Consider the following 12,500-nt stretch of genomic DNA (forward strand, 5'->3'; position numbering starts at 1 on the left):
ACACACACACACACACACACACACACACACACACACACACACACACACACACAGAGAGACACAGACAGACACAGACACACAGACAGACACACACACAGACACACACAGACACAGACACACGACACAACACACACACACACACACACACACAGACAGAAACACAGACAGACACACACACACAGACACACACAGACACACACACAGACACAGACACACGCACACACACACAACAACCCAGACAGACAGACAGGACAGACAGACACACACACACAACACACACAGAACACACACAGACACAGACACAGACACACAATACCACACACACACCACACACACACACAACACACACACACACACACAACAATAACACACACACAGAGACACAGACACCAGACAGACACACAACAACCCAACCACACACACACACACACACACACACACACACACACACACACACACACACACACACAGACACACACACACACACACACACACACACACAAACACCTGATCCATTGTCAAAAAGTATCTACATCACAAATTTGGGTTTCTTTCAACCAAATTGTCAAAAGAAACAAACATGGATGGTTCTCTACGACCGTTACTCTTCACGAGTAAGTCTCACTCTTTATTGAATTTGGGGGTTTGATTCTAATTCAAATTTTATAGCATTTAAAAAAAAAAAAGACAAAAAAAAAAGGTTGACAAAAATTTCTAAAATTTCAGAAAAAGCTTAAAAAATTGGAGGAAAGAAATCGTCAAAAAACACCGGAAAAAGTTGAAAAAAATTGACAAAAATGTCGGAAAAAGTGACAATTTTTTTTTTTAAATGTTGGAAAAAGTGACGAAAACAAAAAAAGAAATGTTGAAAAAATAAGTTTTAATTTAAACGACAGGAAGATGACACAAAACTCTTCTGCTAGAAGTATATTTTTTTATATTTCTCTCACCAGCAGCTCGGAGGTTCCCAGGACGTCCAGGTCCAGACTCTGGATCCGGGAGTAGTGGACCCCCATCTCGCGGTGGATCCCCGAACACTCGATGCAGATCAGCACCCCAAGGTTGGTGGACAGCCACGTGGGACCTGAACCCAGAACTCAAGATTTTATCAGCTGCAGACCCGAAAAAAACTGAGCTTTTATGAAGACAGAAGAGGAATCAGCAGAGAGACACTCAGCTAACTTAAAGTGATGGTTCGGAGTAATTCACCCTAGGGTCCTTTGCACCATGACCTCGAGCCAAACACCCCCCCAGAAGCTTTTTTCACCTGGGTCTAACATTGGGAGAGTTAGCGTAGAGTAGCGTTATCAGCTGAATATAGGTTATGTACTCATAAAACGATGGATTGTAAAGTTTGTAAGTACACCAGAAGTTTATGTAAATAACACTTGCCTGCTGGCTTCTGCCTCTGCTGTTGTTGCTGCTGTAAGACGAGTGCTTAGGGACCGTCTACAAATTACAACACCGAAAAGAGATGCAACAAAAATATTTATTAATTTAACTTATTTTTTAAAGTAAGTGCTGTAATATAACTATCAGGAGACAAGTAATAATTGAGGTAAGTTTGGAGACATTACCTTATTTAATCATTAAATTAATACATATTTTTGTTGTATCTCTTTTCGGTGTAGTAATTTGTAGACGGTCCCTAAGCACTCGTCTTACTGCAGGTAGCATCAACAGCAGAGAGCAGAAGCCAGCAGGCAAGTGTTCATAAACTTCTGGTGTACTTACAAACTTTCCAATCCATCGTTTTATGAGAGCATAACCTATTTGTACTAGTGTAGACCTTTGGTATCATTTCGGGCATTATTAGTGGGGTCATTTAAGAGATACAAACGTGCAGCAGCCCCTGCGCTAAGCTATTCAGCGGCTAACGCTACTCTACGCTAACTCTCCCAATGTTAGACCCAGGTGAAAAAAGCTTCTGGGGGGGTGTTTGGCTCGAGGTCATGGTGCAAAGGACCCTAGGGTGAAATACTCCGAACCATCACTTTAACCAGGACTTAAATGTGCCCTGCAGTGTTTCTCAAATGGGGGTACGTGTCCCCCTAGTGGTACTCTGGAGGACTGCCAGGGGTACGTGAGCGCTTTTTCCAAGTTTTCGTCGCTGTTTTCGACCTGTTCTTGCCTTCCTACCTTCCTCCCTCCCTCCCTTCCTTCCTTCCTTCCTTCCTTCCTTATTTCCTTCCTTCCTTCCTTCCTCCCTCCCTCCCTAATAAAGTATACATTATTATTATTAATGTGTTTACTGTGTTCATGGACTGAGGAAAGGAAGTGGATAAGTGGACTAATCGGTGGTTTTGGTCTTAGTCAACTTAGATCTCTTTAGTCCATTAGTCATGTCTGATGCTGTTTTCATGCTGAATGACTTATTTCCAAGAAACAAACGAGCTCATCTCTGGTAAACACAAGAATTAAGGGTTGACATTTGACCTAATAGATATCACCGTGAAACCTACTTTGATTGCTTTCATTAAGGCAGTTATTTGTTGTATTACATGTTTTCTGAAATGTTGTGTTTAAATATGCAAAGGAGGCGTTATCTTATTCAATATATGCATCCTTTTAGCATGACTCTTTGTGGAGAAACTCAGATTTACAGATCTGTTGATTAGATCAACTAATCGATTAGTCGATACAGTTGAATGAGTGTTAGTGGACTAAGAAGTTCTTCAATGGAGCACAGCCCTAGAGATGTCTAAGCTGTCCCTTTGGTCTCACCAGACCACTACACGGTGTTTCACTGACCGGGGGCTCCACAGTCGCAGCAGCTGTCGTTGCCGCTCATCCTCTTCACCTCCTCGACGATGGCTCTGGTCAGCTCCTGCACGATGTTGTTCTCTCCTTCGTCCTGATCGCCTTTGAACGCAGCGTTCAGAGCCTCCTCTTTGCTGTTCTGCAGCACGGACACCCAGCTGCACGCACGCACACACACACACACACACACACACACACACACACACACACACACACACACACACACACACACACACACACACACACACACACACACACATATACAGATACACACACACGCACGCACGCACACACACACACAGAGAGAAACACAAATATACAGACACACACACACATGCACAAAAACACACACACGCACGCACAAACAGACGCACACACACGTACACACGCATGCAACGCATACAAACAGATATACAGACACACACACGCACATACACACACACACATATACAGCACACACACACACACACACACACACACAGATATACAGGCACACACGCATGCACACATGCACACATATACACATGCACAGAGAGACACACACAAAAACACACACACACACACAAACAGACGCACACACACGTACAGATATACAGACACAGACGCACGCACGCACACACACAGACGCAAACACACACACACACACACAAATGTTGATATTTCCGCAGTAACAGAACTTTTGCTCCATTTAAGGGGAAACGAAACAAAGTTATTTTAGAAACAACACTTACACCTGACACTCGGCTTCGTCCTCGGCCTGGAAGTGATACGTCCTGTCGTCTGCAGGAAACAGGAAGTACACAACAGGAAACACAGCAGTCAGACAGACAGGAAGAAGTAAACAACAGGTGTTAGTGTGAAAAGGTGTGTGTGCAGCTCACGTGAGAAGAGGTCGAAGCTCTTCTTCTCCTCCGGATTCCTCTTCACCTGGCAGGTGAGCAGGTTCAGTTTGGCTGGAGGTCTGTTGGCCTGAGAGACACCAGAGACACCAGACACAAACATATATATATATATATATATATATAAAAGAGAGAAAGAGAGAGAGAGAGAGATTCTAGAAGTATTCAGTATTGGGATTCTTTAACCCTTTGCCATATACAAAAACTTTCTATATCAAAACTATGACAAAAGAACGTTGAAAAAAGTGACAAATGCAGGAAAAAGCTCCAAAAACACAGGAAAAAAATCAAAAAAAAAATCAAAAAAAAACATTCATTTATCTTTTAAACGCTGAAAAAAGTGACCCAAAAAAGAAATCTGAAAAAATGACCAAAAAAACCCATAAAAAAATAAATAAATAAAAAAATCACCAAATGTGACAAAAACTTGCTTAAAAAAGCAACTAAAACAATTTTGAGAAATATGAAGAAAGAAAATAACATCGGAAAAAGTTCCTGCACTTCCTGTTTCAACAGGAAAAATTAATCACCTAAATGAAAAAAATAAACTCCTGTCTGTGTAGTGTTCAATGTTGTTATCAGTCTTGTTAGTCGTTATTCCCCCATTGAAGTTCCACAAAAATCGTATTGTATTGTATCGTATGTATTTGCATTTCCAATGTGTTTTAAGGTGAATTTTCAGGGTAAGACAGAGGTGGGAGAGGGAGGGATGGAGAGGAGACAGAGGGGAGAGAGAGAGAGGGAGGGAGGGAGGGAGAGAGGGAGGGAGGGAGGGAGGGACAGTTCAACAGCGCTGCGCAGCACTTCTAGTGACACAAGCGCTGGTGCTGGTTGAGATTGCTGTTATAGCCTCGTTTCACTCAGGTTTCACTCAAATATGTTGGCTCTCCCTCCCTCTTTCTCTCTCCCTCTCTCTCTCTCTCTTTCACTCTCTCTCCTTCCTTCTGTCTCTCTCTCTCTCTCTCCTTATCTCTGTCTCTCTGTCTCTCTCCCTCCCTCCCTCCCTCCCTCTCTTTCTCCCTCCCTCCTTCTCTCCCTCTCTCTCCCTCTGTCCCTCTCTCTCTCCTTCTCTCTCTGTCCCTCCCTCTCCCTCCCTCTCTCTCTCTCTCCTTATCTCTGTCTTTCTCTGTCTCTCTCTCTCCTCCTCCCTCCTCTCTCTCTCTCTCCTTCTATCTCTCTCCCTCCTCCCTTCTCTCTGTCCCTCCCTCCCCTTCTCTCTCTCTCCCTCCTCCTCCCTCCCCTCTCCTCCTCCTTCTCTCTCTCTCCTCCTCCCTCCCTCCCTCTCCCTCCTCTCTCTCCTTATGTTGTCTCTCTCCTCCCTCCTTCTCTCTCTCTCTCTCCCCTCCTCTCTCTCCCTCTCTCTCCTTATCTCTGTCTTTCTCTGTCTCTCTCTCTCCCTCCTCCCTCCCTCCCTCTCTCTCTCTCTCTCCTTCTATCTCTCTCCTCCCTCCTTTCTCTCTGTCCCTCCCTCCTTCTCTCTCTCCTCCTCCCTCCTCCCCTCTCCATCCCTCCTTCTCTCTCTCTCCCTCCCTCCTCCTCCCTCTCCCTCCCTCTCTCCTTATCGGTGTCTCTCTCCCTCCCTCCTTCTCTCTCTCTCTCCCTCCCTCCCTCTCTCTCCCTCTCTCTCTCCTTATCTCTGTCTTTCTCTGTCTCTCCCTCCTCTCCCTCCCTCTCTCTCCTTATCGGTGTCTCTCTGTCCCTCTCCTCCCCTTCTCTCTCTCTCTCTCCCTCCCTCCCTCTCCCTCCCTCTCTCTCTCTCCTTATCGGTGTCTCTCTGTCTCTCTCTCTCCTTCTCTCTCTCTCTGTCCCTCTCTCTTCCTCTCCCTTGGTCGGATACCAAACAAGCAAAAAAACGTTTCTGCCGATCAATAATGTGGAGACCACGGTAGGTTTTTTTGGTTAATATACTAGTCCGATGGATAATTGCTGCTTGTGAAAACAATATTGTTGCAGTGTATATACCAGTCCTTCCAGAAAACTGCAGAGTTTTTTTGTGATTGTTGCAGGCAAAAATCCTTGATTATGCGGTAGGGGTGTGCATCTGCGCTGCCCTCACAATTCGCTTCGATTACGATTCACCAGGTAACGTTTCGATGCTACGATGCGTTGCGATGCATCAAAATTCTACTGCACACAACAAGGCCCATTTTTCATCAGTCACGAGGCAATACAAGCAGTCAGATATTGAACAACAGATTTTATTGGCTGCTATGTGTGTATTATCACTCTCCTGTGTCTTTGATACAGAAGTAATTGAAACTTCACAACTTTATTGTCCACTCAAGGCCAGAAAATAAACAGTGACATAATCGATTATTGCACTTTGCCGCATCGATGCTGAATCGCGCATGCCCCGCATTGCGATGCATCGCCGAATCGATTATTGTTGACACCACTATTATGCGGCACGTTTTCTTAAAAAATACGATGGAATATGCTATATATGATATTTATGCAATTTTATGCGCTGAAATTGCGGGAACTTGCAGAAACTGCAGTTTGATGAAAAAGAGAAATCCCCAACATCCTGCTTTTCGATGATGTTCACGTCGCGTAATTACATCACTTCGTAACGTTCCCATGGCAACAGGGGCTAAATGGCTGCTCTTGTGTGAAGTAAACGCAACATTTTTCAACTTTCTGCTAAGATATATTATGGGACTTTTAAAGAACAACATTCTCCACATTGTAACATGTTGCCACTGCACTTGGCACTTAACCAACTTGTGTAATGTAAATATTAGTTTAAGCACTCATAATGTACTAATAAGCAATTAAAGACTTAGCAGCAAAACTATCTTTAAATAGACTTGCTCTGTTATGTGCTCTATTGTGGGACATTTCAAGCGCTCTTGGGGGCCCTCTCTGGTAGCCTCGGGGCCCTAAGCAGACGCTTAGTTCGCTTATGGGTCGGGCCGGCTCTGCCCCCCACATAAATATGCGGATTTTGGCCGATTATGCGTTGAATTATGCGATTGCATAAATCACGTTTTTCTGGAGGGACTGATATATATATTTCTGTCAGGTCCATTAAGTCAAAAACACACATGACAAAAAAAATGATTTAGGAAATTTTTATTGAATAAATTGCAATTCAAGTTGATAAATTCTGAATTAAATTTTGGCGGTATGGCTCTTTTGAGGGAGTCCTCTGACCTTTCATGAGCACCATGAAATAGCAGCGAGTCAGAGGACAGCAGCAGCATTAGGGAACGCTCACACAGTTTAGGACTGGGAGAGCTGAACTATCCCCCCATATGAACAGAGCAGCAACGATGACATAACGCAAACGCCACATTATACACGACAAGGAGGAGCTGTATGGCAAGCACTTTTAACATTTAAAAAGCTAAGTTTGACTATCCGGAATTAACATTGTAGATATCAACAATGTCTTTCTGACTAGTCGTAATTACATTTTGGATAGTTGGAACTGTCATTCAAAATATCTGTAACGTAATTGTGACTAGTCGAAACGACAGTTAGAGATATCTGTAATTCAGCTTTGACTAGACAAAACTGAATTACAGATATCTGCAATGACGTCATTGGAAACTACATTCAACTTGTCACACATCTTAAATGACAATTGCGGATATCTCTAATTTAGTTTTGACTAGACAGAATGAAAGTTAAAGATACCTCAAACGTCATTATGACTAGTGCAAATTATTGTGCATGACATTGCTCTATTTTAGATATCAATCAGTGCTAATTACAAGTTAACAGGTGCTCCGCCTAGTGGGATGTGGGCCTAATTTGCATACAGATATCTGTAATTACATTTTGCCTAGGCAGAATGAAAGTTACAGATATCTCAAATTTCAGATATCTCTAATCAAAATTCATTTCAAGATATCTATAACTTGATAATAGATATCTACAATTAAATTATGACTATCCCTAACTGCAGTTTGAGATATCTACCGTCATTTTGCCTAGTCAAAACTTAATTTAAGATATCTTAAAATGAACATGTAGAACATCTTGAATTGAGGTGAATTAAAGATATCTTGAACTGGAGTTATGACTAGTCAGAATCAAATTGTAGATATCTCAAACTGGAATCATAGATATCTGCAATTCAGTTGCAGATATCCGTAATTCACATAGTGGATATCGGCAACTGAAATGTAGATATCTGTAATGATAAACCCCATACAAATGAATGTCAAAAGTGACGTCATTTGTCCTAGGAAGAATGTCTGTGGATATCTGAAATGATAATTATGGATAGGAAGAATGTAGTTGCGGATATCTGAAATGTTCTTTTGACTAGGCAAAACTGAATTACAGATATCTGCAACACATATCCAGTCCAGCTGTTAAATGTTAAAAAGGCTTGCCATAGGAGCTGGGGAGGTGGCAGGCTGCATAGAAGCGAGCAGCAAGCAGTTAGGAGCAAACCGAATCGGCTTTGAATAGGGCGCCCTGTTTTGAGCGTAGCCATTAAGCAGCGAGGGGAGTTGACCAGCTGATGCACTGATGCAGATCAGCTGATGCAGCTCAACTGGAGCAGATCAGCTGATGATTGGCTGTGTTGTTGGCCAATAGCATTAGCAGCGTCTTGACTACTTGGCCTGCCAGAACCGACGCTGACGCTCAATTTTGTTACATTTCGCACCAATGCAGTGCATGTTTACATTGCCCTGATGTGCACACACCATTGTTTAGGTTTTTTTTGTCAGAGAAGCTATGTAAGCAGTGTTTTTTTTTTTCGTTACCTCCAACCCCCATTTTGAGTCGCCGGATCCACCCCCCCTCTGCACTCCGGGACCTCCCACTTTAGAAATTAAGCACTGAAGAAAAGTGTAGAAAAAGTGTTGAAATTTCGACATGGCCAACAGGAAGACAAGACAAGGGTTAATGGAAACAAAGGGTTGAATAAAACACTTCTAGAGACAATATATCATGAGACATATTTAGCTCAATCATAACAAAAAAATACTGATTCTAGGGAAAAGAATATCTTTTTTTTTTTTTGAAAGTCTCAAAAAATCTGGATACATACGTGAATCGATTTCCACCCCCACCCATAATAATCATGTGCATTGGTGCAAACATTTGGTGACCAGATAGTCTTGCATTGCAAGACCTTAAAGGGATATGCCACCGTTTGTTGAAATAGGGCTTATCCCGGTCTCCCCTAGCTGTAGATAGGTGGGCCAATACATTTTTTGTGCATGCATTGTTTTAGTCCGGTTCAACACCGGCAGTGCCGCCGCTAGTTAGCTTAGTGTAGTGAATGAAATCCTATGTTGCCAGTTAACATGTTGTGAGTAAAAGTGAGCCAACAAAAGACAAAAAAAACAACCTCATTACTTGCACTGAGACAAAAAATGCGTTGGCCCACCTATCTACAGCCAGGGGAGACCGTGATAAGCCCTATTTCAACAAACGGTGGCGTATTCCTTTAAAGTACATGCAGGAGGACCAATAGGAAGAGAGGATGTGTAGCGTCTTACCGTGCCGTGGGAGATGGTCAGGAAACCGTTCTTCACCGAGCACTTCCTCTTCTGCCAAACCTTCCTCAGTCTGAGGAAAACACAAACACATATCCATCTTTTTGTACCAATTCTCCGTTTGCTTAAAGGGTAGCTTTCGTATTTTTCAACCTGGAGCCTATTCTCCCATGTGTTAGCGTCCACTAAAAGTTCTGTTGTTGCTTCTGACAGACTCAGATTATTATTCTAAGTGTCTGACAACATTATGGAAAGGATCCCTACAGAGATAGACCTTTTAGTTAAAGAGTAAGATCCTTTTAGTTTAACATGAAACAGCCCCAAAATCACCATCACCAAACTCTACCAGACTCCATTTAAATAATCAGGACTTTTATCATCGTAAAACCACTTCATTCAAAGTGGACAGAAACTAAATAAAAGTATCAAAAGCCGTCTTGGTTCATCCTTCCACTGTTCCAACAATCACCACTCTGGTTTGGTTGAAATAAACCCTTAATTCACCTGTTTACATGTGGAGATATGCTGGCTCTATACACGCTAAAAGTTCTGATTATTTACATGGAGTCTGGTGGAGATATGCTGGCTCTATACACACTAAAAGTTCTGATTATTTACATGGAGTCTGGTGGAGATATGCTGGCTCTATACACACTAAAAGTCCTGATTATTTACATGGAGTCTGGTGGAGATATGCTGGCTCTATACACGCTAAAAGTCCTGATTATTTACATGGAGTCTGGTGGAGATATGCTGGCTCTATACACGCTAAAAGTCCTGATTATTTACATGGAGTCTGGTGGAGATATGCTGCCCCTTACACGCTAAAAGTCCTGATTATTTACAGTACATGGAGTCTGGTGGGTTTGGTGAAAGCGAAGGTTTAATATTACATTGCAGCTTGTTTCTTGCTTATTAATACTGGACCAATTTGAAAGATTGTTGTTCCCATTTGTCAGACACAATAGCATGGGAGAATAGGGTCCAGGTTGAAAAACAACTAAGTTTTCGTTTGACAAATACTCACACTAAAGAAGGCGGAGTCTTCCTGAAACGTTTTTTTTTTTTAAAGTGAAATTGTAGTGCTACTTTTTATTTTATTTATGATCATCCAAATTAAGGATCCAGTCTTCCATGTCTAATTGTATAGAATTTAGCATGTGTATTCTTCCTGTTGCATTTTGGGACATTGAATTCACTCACTTACCCCTCACTCTTCTTGTAGAGGAATCCGGAGCGCTCAGTGCCATGCGCCTTGTTGCCCTGCAGTTGATGGAGGCTGTAACCGGCACTCTGTTTGTTCTGAGCATCCTGCCAAGAGAACCAGGAAACACAACCAACTTTAGCCTCCATGTTTGTAGTTTTATGGTGACAAAGCCATCTTTATCCAATCTATTTTAGCACTATCTGCGACAAAAAGGCGACAAAAAGACAAAAAGGTGACGAAAAGGCGATGAAAAGGCAACGAAAATGCAATCAAAAGGCGACAAAAAGGCGACAAAGAGGCAATGAAAAGGTAACGAAAAGGCGACGAAAATGAGACAAAAAGGCAATGAAAAGGCGACGAAAAGGCGCCTTTTTGTCACTGTCTGCCTCCTGCCAGAAATGTTCTTGTCCTAATTTGTATGGTGTGTATTGGGAAGTTGGTTGGCGATCTGTCACGTGGAGGCTCACGGTGCCTCATGTAAAAGTCAGTTTGCTTCCCTAAGTACATTGTTAGAAAGGACACAAATGTCCCTACATATTGATGTAAAATAATGTGTGAAGAGTTAAAATTGTGGATGGTACAGCAAAGACAATTTAGCTTCTGCTGCTGTCATGTCTCTTAGTCTAAATAATCCCTCCATTACTAAAAATAATATCCAGAAGGGCATTTTTCTAAGCGAGGTTGAATATTTTAAAAAATGTTAATGGGATTTGAACGTTGAATACTACCCTGAATGTATGAAAGATGTGGAACGTTTTAAAGTTTGAATGGAGTTTCTCATTGAATGTATGAACGAGTAGATAGCAGTTGAAAATGTATGAATTTGTGTCAAATTTGAACATTCCGTCCATTCACTTGAAAGGGGAAAATTTCCTCGAAAATGTTGAATATTTTGGAAATTACGAATGTTATGAACAAGAAAAATAATAGCTGGCCATTCTGAATTGAGCTGAACGTTTTGATGTTTGAATGAAATTTATATGTTGATAAATGTGGAAGGAGTAATGGTTTGAAAAAAGGTTACGGAAGAATAATAATGGACATAAAGATATTGAAAAACATATGTGAATTTATACCAATAAAATGCGAAATATGGTGTCATTAATGACGCCGTTGCCTTTAGTAAAAGTCCTGCTAAAGGGTTCTAAGAGTGGCAGAAGATAAAAGTATTTTAAATCTCGTCTCACTTCTTTTTGCTCGGACTGCAGAGACACCTTCAGGACATCTCGGAGCTGAGTCAGCTGTTTCCTCTCACCGTCCTGAGTCTGCTTAATCTGAACGCCACACAACAAGTTAATAACTAAATACATAAACATTTCCTTCATTTAAATGTTTTTTAACAGTACATTTACAAGAAAAAAATTGTAATATTGTAAAAAGATAAAAGCCATAGTACTTTAAGATAATAAAGTCTTAATAATTCAGAAAAAAGGCGTAAAACTTAAAAACATTTTAAGAAAAAAAGCTTGAAAATAACTTTTGTGTGCGCTTCTGTGTGTGGTCGTCTGTGTGCGTCTGTGTGTGTGTGCGTGCGTCTGTCTGTCTGTGTGTTTGTGTGTGTGCGTTTCACCGTCGTCAGCTCTGTCGTCAGCTTCTCTACATGGGGTTTCAGACTCTCGACGGCTTTCAGTCCATCCTGGAAAAAACTGACCACAGACAACAAAGAGACAAACATTTCTGCACCGAATATAAATTTACACGTATATACATATATTTGGATATTAAAGGAGAGTTTCTTTGCGCAGCGACGTACTTGCACTGAGCGTGGAAATACTTGATGAGGTTCTGCAGGAAGTCGACGCCTTTCTTCACTTTGATCTCATTCACTTTGAGTAGATACTGCAGACAGATACCAGCCAGGGTTAATAAGATAATATACATAAGGTAATATACATAAGATACTTAAGATAAGATACCAGTCCTTCCAGAAAAACGCAGAGTTTTTTTGTGATTGTTGCGGGCAAAAATCCTTGATTATGCAACACGTTTTCTTAAAAAATGCGATGGAATATGCGGGATATTTATGCAATTTTATGCGATGAAATTGCGGGAACTTGCAAAAACTGTGGTTTGATTCCCCCACTTTGGACACTTTCTGTCGTTTTCTCTAGCCTGTCTCTTCTCTTAGCCCCTCACTATTTACGCTCTTTCTTCATTTTGTAGAGTCTTCAT

At 41.6% G+C, this 12,500-nt stretch overlaps 1 protein-coding gene across 2 annotated transcripts in view; it reads right to left on the bottom strand.

The window, feature by feature from the left end:
* The window catches only part of asap2b (ArfGAP with SH3 domain, ankyrin repeat and PH domain 2b), a 64,830-nt gene that overhangs the window by 18,881 nt on the left and 33,449 nt on the right, over positions 1 to 12,500 (bottom strand). The window contains exons 7-16 of one of the 2 annotated variants that reach the window (XM_039781736.1): positions 12,082 to 12,167; positions 11,899 to 11,974; positions 11,516 to 11,602; positions 10,329 to 10,432; positions 9,125 to 9,194; positions 8,384 to 8,458; positions 3,642 to 3,729; positions 3,492 to 3,540; positions 2,752 to 2,918; positions 951 to 1,084 (exon numbers count right to left, since the gene is read on the bottom strand). In XM_039781736.1, coding sequence (XP_039637670.1) covers positions 951 to 1,084; positions 2,752 to 2,918; positions 3,492 to 3,540; positions 3,642 to 3,729; positions 8,384 to 8,458; positions 9,125 to 9,194; positions 10,329 to 10,432; positions 11,516 to 11,602; positions 11,899 to 11,974; positions 12,082 to 12,167 — 936 coding nt within the window. The remainder of the gene's footprint in view (positions 1 to 950; positions 1,085 to 2,751; positions 2,919 to 3,491; positions 3,541 to 3,641; positions 3,730 to 8,383; positions 8,459 to 9,124; positions 9,195 to 10,328; positions 10,433 to 11,515; positions 11,603 to 11,898; positions 11,975 to 12,081; positions 12,168 to 12,500) is intronic. The other variant, XM_039781737.1, reaches the window with a different exon arrangement.

This window comes from Perca fluviatilis, chromosome 18 (genome assembly GCF_010015445.1).
Source record: "Perca fluviatilis chromosome 18, GENO_Pfluv_1.0, whole genome shotgun sequence".
NCBI classification, from domain to species: Eukaryota; Metazoa; Chordata; class Actinopteri; order Perciformes; family Percidae; genus Perca; species Perca fluviatilis.